This window comes from Schistocerca piceifrons, chromosome 2 (genome assembly GCF_021461385.2).
Source record: "Schistocerca piceifrons isolate TAMUIC-IGC-003096 chromosome 2, iqSchPice1.1, whole genome shotgun sequence".
Lineage (NCBI taxonomy): Eukaryota > Metazoa > Arthropoda > Insecta > Orthoptera > Acrididae > Schistocerca > Schistocerca piceifrons.
In genome coordinates, this window is record NC_060139.1 from 291,398,000 (window position 1) to 291,418,025 (window position 20,026).

Genomic DNA, 20,026 nt, shown 5'->3' on the forward strand with positions numbered 1-20,026 from the left:
GCTGCACCATACACAAGGTGCATATCAGCATACTCACTGTTTGAGTACATCATGTGCACGAAACCTTTAGCCTTCCGACGATGAATGAACGACAGGACGTACTTTTCCGTTACCAACAACATCAGCGCCATCTTCCGTACAGTAGGAGTAAACATCACGTGCAAACAAAAACAAACACTATTCATGCAGTTTCGAATCAACTGTTGGGAGATACGTATGTGAATTACGTACCAGAATATGGCATCCTGCTGCTTGCACTGCCGTCGTTTTGATACGGACATGACTTTCGTATTTAACGATAACTCTGGAATTAAACGTTTATGGAAAAACATTTATAGAACATTTTTGTCTTATATTTACCTCACAAATACACCCTTAAAATATTTACATGCATTTTTGAATCACCCTGTATAATTAAGTTTGTACAGAACCCTCAGTGCACGAGCCCTACTCACCCCTGGCCAATTATTTAATATCTGCATAAGAAGTAAATATTTTATTACACTACTGACCATTAAAACTGCTACACCAAGGAGAAATGCAGATGATAAACGGGTATTCATTGGACAAATATCTTATACTAGAACTAACATGTGATTACATTTTCATGCAATTTGGGTGCACAGATCCTGACAAATCAGTAACCAGAACAACCGCCTCTAGCCGTGATAACAGCCTTGATACATCTGGGCATTGAGTCAAAGAGGTACAGCTACCTATGCAGCTTCTACGTAATACTACAGTTCATCAAGAGTAGTGACTGGCATATTGTGACAAGCCAGTTGCTTGGCCACCATTGACCAGACGTTTTCAATTGCTGAGAGATCTGAAGGATGTGCTGGCCAGGACAGCAGTCGAACATTTTCTGTATCCAGAAAGGCCCATACAGGATCTGCAACACGCGGTCGTGCATTATCCTGCTGAAATGTAGGGTTTCACAGGGATCGAATGAAGGGTAGAGCCACGGGTCGTAACACATCTGAAATGTAATGTCCACTGTTCAAAGTGCCGTCAATGTGAACAATAGGTGACCAATATGTGTAAACAATGGCACCCCATACCATCACGCCAGGTGATACGCCAGTATGGCAATGATGAATACACGCTTCCAATGTGCGTTTATCGCGAAGTCGCCAAACATGGATGCAACCATCATGATGCTGTAAACAGAACCTGGAGTCATCTGAAAAAATGACGTTTTGCCATTTGTGCACCCAGGTTTGTCGTTGAGTACACCACTGCAGGTGCTCCTGTCTGTGATGCAGCGTCAAGGGTAACTGCAACCATGGTCTCCGAGCTGATAGTCCATGCTGCTGCAAACATCGTTGAACTGTTCGTGCAGATGGTTGTTGTCTTGCAAATGTCCCCATCTGTTGACTCAGGGATTGAGACATGGCTGCACGATCCATTACAGTCATGCGGATAAGATGCCTGTCATCTCGACTGCTAGTGATACGAGGCCACTGGGGTCCAGCACGGCATTCCGTATTACCCTCCTGAACCCACCGATTCCATATTCTGCTACCACTCATTGGATCTCGACCAACGCGAGCAGCAGTGTCGCGATATGATAAACTGCAATCGCGATAGGCTACAATCCGACCTTTATCAAATTCGGAAACATGATGGTACGCATTTCTCCTCCTTACACGAGGCATCACAACAACATTTCACCAGGCAACGCCGGCCAACTGCTGTTTGTGTATGAGATATCGGTTGGAAACTTTCCTCATGTCAGCACATTGTAGGTGTCGCCACCGGCACCAACCTTGTGTGAATGCTCTGAAAAGCTTATCATTTGCATATCACAGCATCTTCTTCCTGTCGGTTAAATTTCATGTCTGTAGCCCGTCATCTTCGTGGTGTAGTAATTTTAATGGCCAGTAGTGTACATTATTTACAAAACATGTAATCAATTGTGATATGTTCACATATCTCCAATGCAAATTACATTCAAAATCCTGTTATGCCTTGTATCTTTAAACATAAAAAAGGTCACAATATTTCTCTAAATAACTAAAACCATCTTTCACTAAAGGAAAGATTACTTCATTGTCCAATATAACAGAGTGAAATGGTAAGCTAATGTAATGGGTGTATTACACAAAAAAAAGAGTAATTATGAACTATATTATTACTTTTTATTATAATCTAATTGTTAACTACATTTGCCTGATAATGGATACATAAATGTATGCTAATATAAGTTCTACACTCACTGCACTACACAGGTTCTGTCACCAGTGTGGTGTAAAAAAATTTCTGGCCACATGTCATTTTGTACTAAAACTTCCTATCACTGTGAGCAAATCATCTTTAGACTTCTGCACAAAATTGTAGTAATTATATTTTATCTCTGTTTACAATAGAGAACTTCCCACCACTCTCATCCTCTTAACTAACCAACTAACTCCATCCAAACAGACCTCAGAAGGCCCAACAGTACTGACCAACAGCTGTATCATCCTCAGCTGGTAGGCATCACTGGAAGTGGAGAGACACAGGGTCAAAGGAGTCAACACACCACTCTCCCGACCGTTCTCAGGTTTCATGACCGGAGACGCTACTTCTCAATCAAGTAGCTCCTCAACTGGCCTCACAAGGACTGAGGGTGCCCTGCTTGACAAAAGCTCTTGACAGACCAGACAGAAATCCAACCAAGTGCTAACCAAGCCTGACAGAGTTTAACTTCAATGATCTGATGGGAACTGGAGTTTCCACTGTTGCAAGACTGTTGGTCCCTCATCCTCTTGTAACAGTGAAATTATTTTCCATGTATGGAAGAAAATAAAGCTATTAATTCATCATCTATCTGTATTAACATGACATGATGTGCTGTGATGTGATGTAATGTAATGTAATGTGTATCTCACTTTGCGAAGATGGGCAGAAGAAGATACAATTGCCGAAACTTAAAAACCACATTCTATTTAAACCTTTAAATGCAGAAAATGACTTAAGCAACAACCTTTACGCAATCACATAATGTCAAAATACTGTCTACCACTACAGCCAATGGCTCTACACTGCAGCAATGTGATGGCATGTAATCAGTAACTGACAAATTTTATACTCATAAAACAAAAAGTTCTGGCAGAATGTAAATAATTTTGGAGTCTAGGAGACCACTCACCAAATAGTAGAAGTGTGGAGTTGCTGTCAGGTGCACATAAAAATAATTAAAACTGGCTAGATACATTGTGCTGGCTGAACACACAATGTCAGGATAGCAGTTTAGCAATGAGACCGATGTGAGGCATTGTGTCGGGTGGGGTGGGTAGAGGGAGGCAGAGGCAGCTAGCAGGAGGAGGAGGTAAGGTGCAGTAGCTGACAGCTCACAGGGAGGCATCTAGCGTAGAGGTTAGCGATTAAGACACAGAGGCACCAGAACCAAAGATTTCATGCAGTGCACAATGATGAGCACTTGAAGGCGTGGATTGGGTGGCGGTGACAGGACAGAGGAAAGGGAGACTGTTGGGTGGAGGGCCTGAGTGCATGAATGCAGTGAGTTAGCAGAGACTGTGGCCAGGAGGATTCAGGGAGCGAAGGGTATGTTGCAAGAATAGCTCCTATCTCCACATCTGGTGCTCTGGGTAGGTTCTAGATGCCATAGGTTGTGAAGTAACCATTGACCATGAGCACGTTGTGCTCAGCAGTATGTCCTGCCACTGCTTTGTTAACTCTGTTCTTTGTCAAAGTGTGGCAGTGTTCACCCATTCTGGTGGATAGGCACGCAGTGGCCATGCCCATATAAATTGCTGTGAAGAACTTGCAGTAGAGCCAGTGTACAACATGGCTACTTTCAAAAGTGTCCCTGCCTCCAATGGGATAAGATACGCCTGTGACAGGACTAGACTGGGATACGCTGAGCAGACGAATTCAGCAGGTCTTGCAACTGGAGCTTCCACAGGGATATGATTCATGTGGCAAGGGGGTAGGAGTGAGAATGGCATAAGTATGGACCAGGATGTTTTGTACATTGGGTGGCCAGCAGAATACCACTTTAGGATGGGTCAGATGTGGGATGCCCTTCATTTCTGGACAGTCCACCCCCGGCAGCTGAGTGGTCAGCGTGACAGACTGTCAATCCTAAGGGCCTGGGTTCGATTCCCGGCTGGGTTGGAGATTTTCTCCGCTCAGGGACTGGGTGTTGTGTTGTCCTGATCATCATCATTTCATCCCCATCGACGCGCAGGTCGCCGAAGTGGCGTCAGATCGAAAGACCTGCACCCGGCGAACGGTTTACCCGACGGGAGGCCTTAGCCACACGACATTTCCATTTCCATTTCTGGACACAGTGATTGATAGTCAAAGCTCTCTTGAAGCATATGGTTCAGTTGCTCTGGCCTGGGGTGAGATTGTGTGATGAGGAGGACACTCCTTTGCAGCTCCTTCTTGGGGTGGTGGAAGGATTAGGTGTAAGTGAGGATATGGTATGGAAAATCTGTTTGTGGACCAACTGTGGAGAGTAGTACCTGTCTGGAAAGGCTCTGTGAAATCTTCAGCAAAAAAATTACTGCAGATGGAAGGGGATGCAGTTGCCAAAATGCAGGTGATGTGGATAGTTAGTTAGCTTGTTATGGGCAGAGGTATGGAATGAATCCATCAAGAGGTGAAACTGAATCCATCAAGAGGTGAAGTTCAAAGTCCAGGAAGGTGGCATTGGAAATGTGGATACTTACTAGCCATAAGTTTTTTTTAGATATAATGAAGACTTCAACAAGAACACTCTGCAGATATATACAAACGTGACGAGAATTTTCCCATGGTACCACAATCAATGATCAGGGCCATGGTAGATGGTGAGCCCGAAAATACTGTTCTATATGCCAGAGCTTCTGTAAATGTGGTGTTGCCAAGTTTTCTTCAAAAAATAGTGGAGCAGAAGAAGTTACCTATATTCCAGGTTAGCAACTGTAAGGTTATTGGAGCTAATGGCACAAAATAAAAAAAAATGGTTCAAATGGCTCTGAGCACTATGGGACTTAACATCTGTGGTCATCAGTCCCCTAGAACTTAGAACTACTTAAACCTAACTAACCTAAGGACATCACACACATCCATGCCTGAGGCAGGATTCGAACCTGCGACCGTAGCATTCGCGCGGTTCCGGACTGAGCGCCTGAACCGCTAGACCACCGTGGCCGGCTGGCACAAAATCCCGGAGCATAAGAGTGCAGACAAAGATGATGAATTTCAGTAGGGAATGTAGTGGATGCATACAAGTTCCTAGTTCTTAATGGATTAATTGTAAACTAGACGTTGGGAGTGAGCTCTTTCTAGGAAAAGGAAACAAAGTTCAACTTTTCAGTGGGCTACATCTTATTCTGGATTCATAGAGCTACAATCTGAATGAATGAACGAAGCAAGATGAGAGTCACTGAAGATACCGTATATGAAACCAGCTTCATCTTGTCTATGATCAACACTCCAAAACCCAAAATGTTCCTGCCACAGAAATCACTGAGCTTAATACGTCACAGGGGCAGCAGTTGGCAAATTTCCCAGTGCAAAATTATAAAGTTTTTGAAGAACAGCCAGGCATAATTAAAGGCCGCATATACCATATAGAGGTGTTTTCTTACCAGACTTCCTGCCATACTTTATACTCAATTCCCTGGCCCCAATGGAAGCCTGTCAATGATGAGATTATGAGGATGTTACAATGGACCTTAAAAAAAAGACTTGCATGAATCTTATTCATGAGTTCACGAGTAGAAGACAGAGATTTCTTCACAGACCTTTTGTGAACTTTTGTTTCGAGAAATGAAGAATAACTGTGATATGTGTCAACCTACACACTAGCGATTTATACTTTTATATTACACAAGTTGCATTAATATGTGCAGTTTTTCAAATTTTGTCATTCTGCTTAGAAAATAGATTCCTATTGTTGTGTAATGTCATTAATGAATGCTTTTTCCCTGAAATGGATTTCCTAAGTAAAAATTAATACTCTGTGTTACATGAATTTTATTTGTGATAAGGAATCTCCAGGAGAGGATTATCATTTTTTAAAGTAATTAAATAATTTTCTTTGCTTTTATTTGAGAATTTGTAGGCTCAGTAAACTGAGCAAATGTTAGTTTAATTTCATCCAATAGTTCACAGTTCCCTAATGTTACAGGAACTGGTCATTTAATTACTCCATAACAAGAATAATTTAAGATTCTTAGATCTAGATTTTGCTCTAGTGTCTAAAAACATGGGATGGTACAAGTGAGCAGTTTGTCTTGACTGATGTGTAGTGCTATGCACACCATTCCATCTTAGTTACTTGAAAGGATAAAACATGAGCTGAATTTAGTTTGCTTCAGAATTATTTTTTTCCAGCTATGTAAAGATTAAAATGATACTATGGAACTGTTATTTAGAGAAGTGAGGGAGTGAGTTGTTTTGTGTGTGTGTGTGTGTGTGTGTGTGTGTGTGTGTGTGTGTAAAACATTTTTAATTGAACATGAATATTTAGCTTATGGTTTGTGATGATTTGTGGAACTCTTTTAAGTATCAGCGGAAACATATCGCCCCTTTAATCTGTGTGAGACACCAAATCAATGCTGTACATTGAATTATTGGATAAAATGCAACATGATAATCAGCCAGAATAACTGAGAGCTTATGTAGTTATGAACATTGAATGTGACAAAGGTATATTTCAACATCGAACTATCAGTGACTGATCGTTCTTTCACTTGTAAGACTGGTGAATTTGACGTCTGTAAGACAAGCACATTTGCATGTTTTGAAAGAAAATCTTCATACTTGTAAACATACCATTTCCAAAACAAACAAATTCAGGTCAACATAATTCAGTAAAAGTCCATATTTATGTTTAGACAGTTTCTTTCCAGCTCTAAAAAGGGTAGGTATTACGAAGTGATTCTGAATGTTTTCCATGTATCTACACCACCGCTACTAGCATGGCACTGTGAGGGTTATGGCCATCCTGAGGGTGGTGTTCATTCCTGACCATACAGCAATCAGCCAATCCACTCACGGATGACTACTACAATTATGTTCCAGATCCACTTTGCCAAGATCTACTTCCATCGTGTTACGGTACACTGAAATCATTGTGGTGTTTTTCTGTTCCAACTCTCATACCACAAATTTTCCATCCATAGCTCCTGTTTATAATCAGTATCCACTAGAATATTACATGAGTTTCCTTGACATTTAGTTCTCACAATATGAGAATGCACATTCATACAAAAGCAATTCACTTAACACAATTTCTTTGTTGAATTCATGTAGTAAATTGAGGTTGACCAGGTTATGGTCAAGGTTTTGCCATGGTTCCTTCGACCCAGTGCTGAATGGAAAACCCAGAATTCATTAGTTACTTCGACAGATGTGCTAACAGCTAAGGTGAAAAGTTTTGTGCTAACAGATAAGGTGAAAAGTTTTGTGCTAGCTGCATTTTCAGAACTTCAATCTTGGTGCCTATTTGGTAGCTTGTTATCATATGCTACCCTAAAAATAATCAATGAAAACAATCAATTATTGATAAAATTATTTAATTGGACAGATTAAAAAACCTACTCACCAAGTGGCAGCAGAACACACACATAAAAGACTGTTGTGATTGGCAAGCTTTTGGAGTCAGTGGCTCAATCTTTAGACAGAAGGATTCAAGGGGAAGGAAGAAGGTTGAAGGAAAAGGATTGGAGAAGTCTAGGAAAAGAGGCAGATTTGGGGAATGTCACCCAGAACTGCGGGTCAGCGGAGACTTACCGTACGGGATGAGAAAGAAAGACTGATTGTTGGGGACTGCATGGACGAGATTTGAAAACCTGAGAGCTTAAAGGTAGAAGACAGGGTAATATGCAAGACTTTAAGCTCTCAGGTTTTCAAATCTCATCCGATGTAGTCCCCAACAATCAGTCTTTCCTTCTCATCCCATACCGTAAGTCTCCCCTGACCTGAAGTTCTGGGTGACTTTCTCAAAATCTACTCTTTTTCCTAGACCTCTCCAGTCCTTTTCCTTCACCCTTCTTCCTTCACCTTCAACCATTCTGCCTGAAGAAGGCGTCACTGGCTCTGAAAGCTTGCCAATCACAACAGTCTTTTATGTGTGTGTTCTTCTGCTACTTGGTCCTAAAAAGAATCAGCTGCATTTATTCACTTAAGCATCCAGGAAAGAATAACAGTTGTTAACCTACTGAAATGAACAGTTACAAATGTTAATATGAATTCCGATAATGATTCTCTATTTAGCGAGCACTTAGGTATACGTACACATGAACAAGCAGTGACAGATGATGACAGTAGACAATTCTGCAATTAACTACTCATCCCTTACCATGGAGCCTTGTGCTGTCACCATATCTGAGTAAACTTTATTCCAAATGTACCTGGGTATACGCTTGAACTGAGGATACAGAAACTGTGACTTTATTAAGAACCTCTCATTTTTTTCATATTTTATGGAAGCATATTCTATATGAACATGTTTTGAACATGGCTTGGAATTCTCTGGGTACTGAATGAAAGTTACTCTCTGAATTATGAAAAACTTTTTTGCTGGGACTTCTAATTGAATTTAAGTATGAGACGCATTAGAAATCAATGTATTAAAGAGATCAATATTAATTCTTCATTGTGTTGTAGAAAGCCATTGTACAAGAAATTGTAATTTAACTATATGCAATGTGTCTGATTATACTATAATGAATGTTAAGGACATTGTTTGGGATTGTGAACTAATAATTAAAACACACACACACACACACACACACACACACACACACACACAGGTATGTTTAACTAATTTGTATTGTTGTTGTTGATGTCTTCTGTTATAACCTTTAATCACTAATAAATTGCGTGGATATACAAAAGTAGAAACAATAGTGGGTTACATGCTATTAACTCCGTATCTGTCATTCGACTGCTGTGCCGTGACATGCGGCCGGCACCGTTCATAGCCAGGTGGCGCTCCCGCGCTCGGCTGAGCTGCGGAGCGCCTCTATCACCGTGTTCGCGTACTGACGTAACGGCACTTTTAAATCTCGTGGCACTGTCACAACACTTTCCCCCCCTTGAAAAAAAAAACACTCACTTCCTTGGAGACACAGAAAGTGCGGAGACATCCATGGCCTCTTGGGAGGCCCCGAGAAGATCCCGCGGAGAAACACGAGAGTATGGTCGAAAATGTCCAGGACGGAAGCTTGCGCGTGGAACGCGGCTCCTGGACGAGATGAAGGGTGAAAACTCCGGAGCAGCATCCATAGGTGTCATGGACCTGGGGGTGTGCCCCAGCGAGATGGGTCCCGGAGAAGGCGGCATCGCGACTGGGGCTGGTTCCGGCGTACTCGGAAGCAGTAGCGACATCGGCTGCAGCAACATGCCCGGAAGATCGGCAGCAGCAACAGGACTGGCTTCTCGGGCTGGTGGAGACGAAAGAAGGGGCGGTGGCACCGGCGTGGCCACCACTCGTGGGCGCATCTGGTCATAATGGCGAACAACCATGCCATCGTCCGTACGTATTTCACAAAGCCGGCGGCCGCGAAGAGCCTGGACCACCCCTGGAATCCATTTAGGGCGAGATCCATACCTCCGTGCCCACACGTCGGCGCCCACCGAGTATTTTCCCGCACTAGGGGACACAGTACAAGGCCTGACAGGGTGAAGCAGGTGCAGTAGAGTGCGCGGTTGGTGGCCATGCAAGAGTTCAGCAGGGCTGTGATCACCCAGAGGCGTGAAGCGATAAGAACTCAGAAATTGCAACAGAGCGTCTTCTGTGGAAAAATCACTAAGGAATTTTCTCATCTGGCTTTTGAAAGTGCGGACAAGGCGCTCGACCTCCCCATTCGATTGCAGATGGAAGGGCGGTGCTGTAACATGATGAATCCCTTGTCCAGTACAAAAATCACGGAAGGCCTGCGAAGAGAACTGAGAGCCATTGTCCGTGACAATCGTGGATGGAAGACCTTCTAGCGCAAAGATTTTGGACAAAGCCAGCGTCGTCGCCGCAGTGGTGGGCGACGGACATCGAACAACAAACGGAAACTTCGAGAAGGCGTCAATCAACAGTAGCCAATAAGTGCCGAGGAAGGGGCCGGCAAAGTCAGCGTGCACCCGTTCCCACGGCTGCGCCAGATCAGGCCACGGAGAGGGCATAGTACGAGGTGCAGCCAGTTGTTGAGCACACTGACCACACGCAGCGACCATGTGGGCGATGTCCGAATCAATACCGGGCCAATAAACGTGCCTGTGGGCCAAGGACTTAGTCCGAGAAATCCCCCAATGGCCTTCATGCAATAGTTTGAGAACATCTTTGCGAAGAGAGGCTGGCACCACGACCCGTGGAGATGCGCCATCTGTGGCCAGAAGAACAACACCCTCACGAACAGACAGACGAAGGTGCAAGGCATGGTAGTTGCGAAGGGGATCCGATGCCCGGCCCTTGGTCCTGTCCAGCCAACCCCGTTGAACAAAACCGATCCCCTGACGCAGGACCGGGTCCCGTGCAGTAGCCGACGCGACCTGCGAACCTGTAAGTGGAAAACCCTCGATCGCACGACGTTCTTCCTCATCAATGTGGAAACAGAGTAGTTCATCTCGATCGAAAACCGGGTCGGGGCCCATCGGCAAACGTGACAACGCGTCAGCGTTGGCATGCTGGGCTGTGGGGCGATAGTGAATCTCATAGTGAAAACGAGACAAGTATAAGGCCCAACGTTGCAGGCGGTGAGCTGCCTTATCTGGAAACGATGCCGAGGGGCTGAACAGAGAGACCATCGGCTTGTGGTCGGTGATGAGGTGAAACTTAAAACCATACAAAAAAATGTTGAACTTTTTTAGAGCATAAATGATAGCGAGCGCCTCCTTTTCGATTTGAGAGTAACGCCGTTGGGCATCATTGAGGGTCTTGGAAGCATAGGAGATGGGTCGTTCCGGACCATCCTCATACCGATGGGCGAGAACAGCCCCTAGGCCATACTGTGACGTGTCAGTCGCCAGAACCAAGTGCTGACCCGGACGGAATGTGGCAAGACAAGGCGCCGACTGCAAATGAGCCTTCAGGCAGACAAAAGTCTGCTCACACTCGTCGACCAACAGAAAGGAACGTTTTTCCTTAACAGCTGATGCAGAGGATGAGCCACCGCCGCCAGGGATGGAATGAATTTGTGATAATAAGCAATCTTGCCTAGAAACGCCTGAAGTTCTTTGCCTGTAGACGGCCGGGGTAGAGCGGTAATGGCCGCAACATGCTGTCGTAGAGGACGTATACCCTCACGGGACAAGTGGAAACCAAGATACACAATGGAGGGTTGGAAGAACTGTGACTTGTCCAGATTGCACTTCAACCCAGCCAAATGCAGAACCCGAAACAGTGAACGCAAATTGCGAAGGTGCTCCTCATTGGAGGCCCCCGTGACAACAATGTCATCCAGGTAGTTGATGCAGCCGGGAACGGAAGCCGTGAGCTGTTCGAAAAACCGCTGAAAAATGGCCGGCGCGCTAGCGACACCAAATGGTAACCGCTGGTACTGATACAACCCACAAGGAGTGTTGATGACGAGAAATTCCTTGGAAGACGTGTCCAACGGCAACTGATGGTACGCCTCCGATAAGTCAAGTTTGGAAAAGAACTGGCCCCCAGCGAGCTTGGTAAAGAACTCCTCAGGACGGGGAAGAGGATAAGTGTCAATGAGGCTCTGAGTGTTGACAGTGGCTTTAAAATCACCACACAATCGCAGACTCCCATTTGGTTTAGAAACCACCACGATTGGCGATGCCCATTCGCTGGAGGTAACAGGAAGGAGAATCCCTGAAGCTGTTAACCTGTCTATCTCAGCCTTGACAGGTGCACGCAACACCATCGGAATAGGGCGTGCCCGGAAAAACTTAGGGCGAGCTGTAGGTTTAAGAATAATGTGCGCTTCAAAATCCTTGGCACGAACCAGACCAGCAGAGAACACGGACGAGAATTCAGAACACAATCCATCCAGCTGTTGATACGGAATATCCTCATATATGAGGTGCACATCATCATCAATGGAGAACCCGAACAACTGGAAAGCATCATAACCAAACACGTTTTCCGTGCCCGCATGATCCACCACATAAAACTGATACAACCCACAAGGAGTGTTGATGACGAGAAATTCCTTGGAAGACGTGTCCAACGGCAACTGATGGTACGCCTCCGATAAGTCAAGTTTGGAAAAGAACTGGCCCCCAGCGAGCTTGGTAAAGAACTCCTCAGGACGGGGAAGAGGATAAGTGTCAATGAGGCTCTGAGTGTTGACAGTGGCTTTAAAATCACCACACAATCGCAGACTCCCATTTGGTTTAGAAACCACCACGATTGGCGATGCCCATTCGCTGGAGGTAACAGGAAGGAGAATCCCTGAAGCTGTTAACCTGTCTATCTCAGCCTTGACAGGTGCACGCAACACCATCGGAATAGGGCGTGCCCGGAAAAACTTAGGGCGAGCTGTAGGTTTAAGAGTAATGTGCGCTTCAAAATCCTTGGCACGAACCAGACCAGCAGAGAACACGGACGAGAATTCAGAACACAATCCATCCAGCTGTTGATACGGAATATCCTCATATATGAGGTGCACATCATCATCAATGGAGAACCCGAACAACTGGAAAGCATCATAACCAAACACGTTTTCCGTGCCCGCATGATCCACCACATAAAACGTGAGGGGCCTAACAACAGACTTGTAGGCAGTGGAAGCATCAAACTGGCAAACGATAGGAATTTTCTGCTTATTATAAGTTCGCAGATAGCGCGTAACGGGAGACAAGGGAGGGGAGCCCAACTCCAAATACGTGCGAGAATTAATGAGAGTTACTGCAGAGCCAGTGTCCACTTGCATGCGAATGTCTTTATCCAGAACACGAACAGTAACAAACAACTTATTTGTTTGAGAAAGCACACAGTTAACATCCATGTCCGATGCCTCGTCCTCGTCGACAGGAACTTTAGGGGACTGACACACAGAAGCAATGTGGCCTTTTTTCCTACATGAATTACACGTGGCCCAATGTTTTGGACACGCGGCCCTGTCATGCTGTACGAAACAACGTGGACAAGAAGGAAGTGCGGAACGAACCTGCTTCTGTGGTTGCTGTTTTCGCTGCGAGCGTGGTGGCCCAACGCAACGTTGTTGATGTGAGTGAACTGCCGCCACGTCGTCGTTCCCCTGTGAAACAGGCAAAGTGTCCGCGTTGAAAGTGGTCTGTACAGCGCCCACATCACACCACGCGTCTATTTGCTCACCAGCAGCGTGAGACACTTCAAAAGATTGAGCGATGCTGAGAACTTCTGACAATGACGGGTTTGGCAGTTGTAAGGCATGTTGCCGGACTTCTTTATCAGGAGCAAGCCGTAGAATAGCGTCCTGAACCATTGAATCAGCATAAGACTCATGATGAGTGTCCGTGACCAACTGACATTTCCTACTCAGACCGTGTAGTTCCGCCGCCCAAGCCCGGTAAGATTGATGGGGCTGTTTACGACACCGGTAGAATGCCACGCGGGCGGCAATGACGTGGGTGTTTTTTCGGTAATAGTGAGACAATAATTTACACATTTCTTGGAAGGACAGACAGGCAGGTTCCCGCAGAGGGGCTAACTGAGATAGCAGCTGATAGATCTGTGGGGAAATCCAAGATAGAAATAACGACTTACACATAGGAGCGTTGACAACACCGAAAGCCAAGAAGTGTTGCCGCAAATGCTTCTCATAATCCTCCCAGTCTTCAGCGGCCTCGTCGTAAGGAGGGAACGGAGGCGGAGAAGAGGAAGACAGACGATGAGTAAGCAACGTCGACAACGCCTGAATAGCAGCCGTCAGCTGTGTTTGTTGTGCCTGAATAGCAGCCGTCAGCTGTGTTTGTTGTTCAATGAGCGCTTGCATAAGCTGTTCCATGTCTGCCCCGACACGAACACACAATTCCACAACGCAGGAAAAAAAAAATATCCGACCTCGTCGCCAAAAAGTGTTATAACCTTTAATCACTAATAAATTGCGTGGATATACAAAAGTAGCAACAATAGCAGGTTACATGCTATTAACTCTGTATCTGTCAGTCGACGGCCGTGCCGTGACATGCGGCCGGCGCCGTTAATAGCCAGGTGGCACTCTCGCGCTCGGCCGAGCTGCGGAGCGCCTCTATCGCCGTGTTCGCGTACTGACGTAGCGGCACTTTTAAATCTCGTGGCACTGTCACAACATCTTCAGTCCTGAGAGTGGTTTGATGCAGCTCTCCATGCTACTCTATCCTGTGCAAGCTGCTTCATCTCCCAGTACATACTGTAGCCTACATCCTTCTGAATTTGCTTAGTGTATTCATCTCTTGGTCTCCCTCTACGATTTTTACCCTCCACACTGCCCTCCAATACTAAATTGGTGATCCCTTGATGCCTCAAAACATGTCCTACCAACCGATCCCTTCTTCTTGTCAAGTTATGCCACAAACTTTTCTTCTCCCCAATTCTATTCAATACCTCCTCATTAGATATGTGATCTACCCATCTAATCTTCAGCACTATTCTGTAGCACCACATTTTGAAAGATTCTTTTCTCTTCTTGTCCAAACTATTTATCATCCATGTTTCACTTCCATACATGGCCACACTCCATACAAATACTTTCAGAAACGAATTCCTGACACTTAAATCTATACTCGATGTTAACAAATTTCTCTTCTTCAGAAACACTTTTCTTGCCATTGCCAGTCTACATTTTATATCCTCTCTACTTCGACCATGATCAGTTATTTTGCTCCCCAAATAGCAAAACTCCTTTACTACTGTAAGTGTCTTATTTCCTAATCTAATTCCCTCAGCATCACCCGAGTTAACTCGACTACATTCCATTATCCTCATTTTGCTTTTGTTGATGTTCATCTTATTTTCTCCTTTCAAGACACTGTCCATTCTGTTCAATTGCTCTTCCAAGTCCTTTGCTGTCTCTGACAGAATTACAATGTCATCGGCAAACCTTAAAAGTTTTTATTTCTTCTCCATCGATTTTAATACCTACTCCAAATTTTTCTTTTGTTTCCTTTACTGCTTGCTCAATATACAGATTGAATAACATCGGGGAGAGGCTACAACACTATCTCACTCCCTTTCCAACCACTGGTTCCCTTTCATGCCCCTCGACTCTTATAACTGCCATCTAGTTTATGTACAAATTGTAAATAGCATTTCGCTCCCTGTATTTTATCCCTGCCACCTTCAGAATTTGAAAGAGAGTATTCCAGTCAACACTGTCAAAAGATTTCTCTAAGTCTACAAATGCTAGATATGTAGGTTTGTCTTTTCTTAATCTAGCTTCTAAGATAAGACGTAGGGTCAGTATTGCCTCACGTGTTCCAACATTTCTACAGAATGCAAACTGATCTTCCCCAAGGTCAGCATCTACCAGTTTTTCCATTTGCCTGAAAAGAATTCGCGTTAGTATTTTGCAGCTGTTACTTATTAAACTGATAGTTCAGTAATTTTCACATCTGTCAACACCTGCTTTCTTTGGGATTGGAATTATTATATTCTTCTTGAAGTCTGAGGGTATTTCACCTGTCTCATATATTTTGCTCACCAGATGGTAGAGTTTTGTCAGGACTGGCTCTCCCAAGGCTGTCAGTAGTTCTAATGGAATGTTGTCTACTCCTGGGGCCTTGTTTCGATTCAGGTCTATCAGTGCTCTGTCAAACTCTTCACGCAGTATCATATCTCCCATTTCGTCTTCATCTACATGCTCTTCCATTTCCATAATATTGTCCTCAAGTACATTGCCCTTGTATAGACCCTCTATATACTCCTTCCACCTTTCTGCTTTCCCTTCTTTGCTTAGAACTGGGTTTCCATCTGAGCTCTTGATATTCATACAATTGGTTCTCTTTTCTCCAAAGGTCTCTCTAATTTTTCTGTAGGCAGTATCTATCTTACCTGTAGTGAGATAAGCCTTTACATCCTTACATTTGTCCTCTAGCCATCCCTGCTTAGCTATTTTGCACTTCCTATCGATCTCATTTTTGAGACGTTTGTATTCCTTTTTGCCTACTTCATTTACTGCATTTTTATATTTTCTCCATTCATCAATTAAATTCAATATTTCTTCTGTTACCCAAGGATTTCTACTAGCCCTCGTCTTTTTACCTACTTGATCCTCTGCTGCCTTCACTACTTCATCCCTCAAAGCTACCCATTCTTCTTCTACTGTATTTCTTTCCCCCATTCGTGTCAATTGTTCCCTTATGCTCTCCCTGAAACTCTGAACAACCTCTGGTTTATTCAGTTTATCCAGGTCCCACCTCCTTAAATTGCCACCTTTTTGCAGTTTCTTTAGTTTTAATCTACAGCTCATAACCAATAGATTGTGGTCAGAGTCCACATCCGCCCATGGAAATGTCTTACAATTTAAAACCTGGTTCCTAAATCTCTGTCTTACCATTATATAATCTATCTGAAACCTGTCAGTATCTCCAGGTTTCTTCCAGGTATACAACCTTCTTTATCTTTCCTTAATTCCAATTTTCGTACATAATGACTCTTGTCAGCATAGGTTACAGGCATGTGTGAAGGATGACGAGTTAGTAAAATACTGCTCCACTGTCCCTGGAATTCTGCATGAGTTTATAATTCATGTAATTGCACATCATGGTACAACACAGTGCTCCATACTGGCACAAATCTACAGAAACCCTGTTTCTTTATTAAGATGCAGCAAATAAAATCCAGAGATCATCACTTCACTAACAAGCAGTATTAGCACAATTTCAGCCTTTATATAGTATAGATATGCAGTACTGGTGAATGCAGACACCTCAAGGTAATGATATGTAAAAACCTGGAATTTACAGAGAGAGATTTAGTGAGCCTCCTTGATATGACAGATTAAATTATTCACACTTATTTTACAATCTTACATGTATGTTATTGTAATTGCTGCATTTCATGTAGAGATACAATAACATCAGAAGAGTTAATCAAAAACATGATGTCCATTGAAATATTTCTGAGAACACAATGGTGATTGTGGTGGTGGTGGTCGGTGTCACAGTCTGATATAGGATTAACACCATCTTGCTCTTTAGCAATGAAAGACGTAGTGCAGGACTCCTTCTGAACCACTCATTTAAATGGAAGTCTTAGAGTATCTACTTCCACAAAATCTAAATTGTGCATTATCTGATCACCTATTTTCATCAAAATTAAATTATTTAACATTAGACACATATTCACATAATTTCACATGTGGGCCACACTAGACATGAATGCCGACATTTATTCTTTCTGGGCAGCTTTCACCAGGTAATTTCTTTTCCATCACCTTGACCCGTTTCTTCTATCAGTGGTACTCTCTCATCAGGTAAAACATCTGTTGAACAGGCTACTGAGCTTGAAGTCTGCCTTTCATGAGCAGTGCTCTACCAAAATAATACAGAATGTTCTTGTGGGACAATGTCTTTAAACTGTTCCAAGTATTTAGATCCTCTGTTTTATACCAACATTAAATAAACAATACCAAAAAGTCAACATACCTATGTTGTCCAACATAATTATCATATTATTCCATGCCAGACTGTGCAGTGGCTTAAGAGTTGTAGCATTATTCCAAGCTTCATATGCTGCATTGTATTTTTTTAACTCCAGATACTGTAAAGGAAAAAAAATCCTTCTTCTGATATGTTACAGAGGTAACAAACATTAATGATATTGCACAATATTTCTACTCAGTAGGCTTAACTACAACATAATTATCAAAAATTTACTCATAGAATTCACCTGAGGAAGCTATAAAAATATGAGACAGAATTAATTGTCAGTATTTATCCTCAGGAGATGAAAAATTGAGCATTTGTAATAGGCACATATTAAATATACTATCCTAGATTTCATAATAGTTAGTTACTTTTTTGGGGGAAGAGAGAGAGGGATGGGTTGGGGAAGGTCAGAAAGGCAGAGCAGACACCATGATGAGATGGAGCCATCTGTTATGAGGACGAGGAGAGGCAAAGGATAATTTTTGTGTGTGTGTGTGTGTGTGTGTGTGTGTGTGTGTGTGTGTGTGCGTGCGTGCATGTGTGTGGAAGGATATTTCACTTTGTATTAACTTTGTAGGGAAGATGTGTACGCAATGCCAACAGACAACAGCACATTCATTGCAACAATAAAAAATTTACAAGAATGAGTCATTTAAAAATATGCAAGCATTATTGTGGCAGTCACGAGAAAGTCATAATGCATATATGCATATCACTTTACTAGCTCTGCGACTATGAACAAACAGACATCAATAACACAGTAGAGAAAGAGACAGGAATAATATTAAGATCAAGTTCCTTGATGAGCTTACATTTAAAATTCAAAATTCAGGGTTAAAATAAAAACTTTGACAATAAAACAGATGAAAAGAGAACTTGCACAAGAAAATACAGGAAGGATAAAACAGAAAAGAAAAGGCACACATCTTTTGGCTCTCACATTGTATCATAATAATGAAACCTTCCTCTTGCACAGATGAAAATAACAATAGAAAACAGAGGGTAACATTAGCAAATGAAACAACGTGAATAAAATTAAATCCACAGCAGGACACATTAAATATAATGTGCCACAAAGTTTGGTGTTTGGCCCACTTCTGTTCTTGATGTACATAAATGACATACCGGGGACACTGGATGACTCATCAAAAACTGTACTATTTCCTGATGACACAAGGATATTGATATAAAGTCCGAAAACACCCATACCTGACACACTGTCAAGAAAAATGATACAGATTTTTAGCTGGTTCACAGCCAACATCCTAACCCCTAATGTTATAAAAACTCATATTATGCATTTTCAAAATAAATATATAAATTAATAAATTACAGGTACCACATGGACATGCACGGGATGAGGTTCCATGTGTAAAGGTCTTGAGTACCCAGGTGGCTAATGAACTGAGGTGATACTGGCATGTCAAGAAGTTAACCAAAAAGCTCAGTCCTGCCTGTTTTGCACTCATAAATCTCTGCAAAGAGAGTTGCTAATACACTTGCACTCTGTTCCATCCTACAGCATAATCTTCTGGGGCACTGCTGCTAATGTTATTCTACAGAAGCATGCAGTAAGAATATTGCATAAAATTGTAACCAAACATCTTGCAGATGTCTCTTCAGGTACCTGGTGATTCTTACACTTACATGCCAATGTGTATACTTCCTAATGGCATTTGTGGTTAATAACAGGAGTGAGTTTTGGATAAACTCAACAATTCACAACCACAATACCAGAAGTAGAAATAATTTCCATATGGACTATGCATGACTCTAAGGCTCAGAATGGAGTTTTACAATCTGGTGCAAACGCCTTTTAACAGGCTACCAGTGGACATCAGGTGGTAAATTGAAAATTTCCAAATATTTCAACACAAAGTAAAAGTATATTTCACTAGGCAATCCTGCTACAATACATCTCAATACTTTGACTTACCAATGTAACATCTGCGTAACTCTAATATGTGTCTGAGATAAATCTGGGTTTTATCATTACATAAATAGCTAATAACAGTGTGTGTAAAGTAAAAATTCTTTGCTTGCTGTATCAAAAAATAATAGCAGCTGAATAGTATAGGAGGAGGAGCAGTGCTTTTTCAGAGTAGTTGTTTTCTTCCTAACATTAATGTTACATAATCTACAAATTATTACCATAGATATCAGTTTGAGTAGACTGATGCTAGTAATAATATGTTGTTACTGTACTTTACAGAAGTGGCCTCCATTGGTAGCTTCTGCCTGTTAATGGATAGCTTAATTCGTTCCACGTCCCTGAAGGGACTGACAGAACATGATGTGTGAATGAATGAATAAATAATTTGGTGACTACTTAATGTGTTATACTTAATATCTATCCTGATTTTACTATCTTGACCAGAAACTGTAAGAAACATGTCCTTTAGTTTATGAACAGGTCCAATTTGCTTGGTCTTTTCTTCATTTGACAGAGTAAGGAAACACCAGTTTCCAAATTCTTGCATTTTTGTCATTCATTCAATTAATTAAAATG

At 42.7% G+C, this 20,026-nt stretch overlaps 1 protein-coding gene across 2 annotated transcripts in view; it reads right to left on the reverse strand.

Annotated features, from left to right (window-relative positions):
* Positions 1-20,026, reverse strand: part of LOC124776381 (protein O-mannosyl-transferase TMTC4-like) — a 138,922-nt gene that overhangs the window by 8,677 nt on the left and 110,219 nt on the right. For both annotated transcript variants that reach the window (XM_047251347.1, XM_047251346.1), the window contains one exon: positions 17,515-17,629. In XM_047251347.1, coding sequence (XP_047107303.1) covers positions 17,515-17,629 — 115 coding nt within the window. The remainder of the gene's footprint in view (positions 1-17,514; positions 17,630-20,026) is intronic.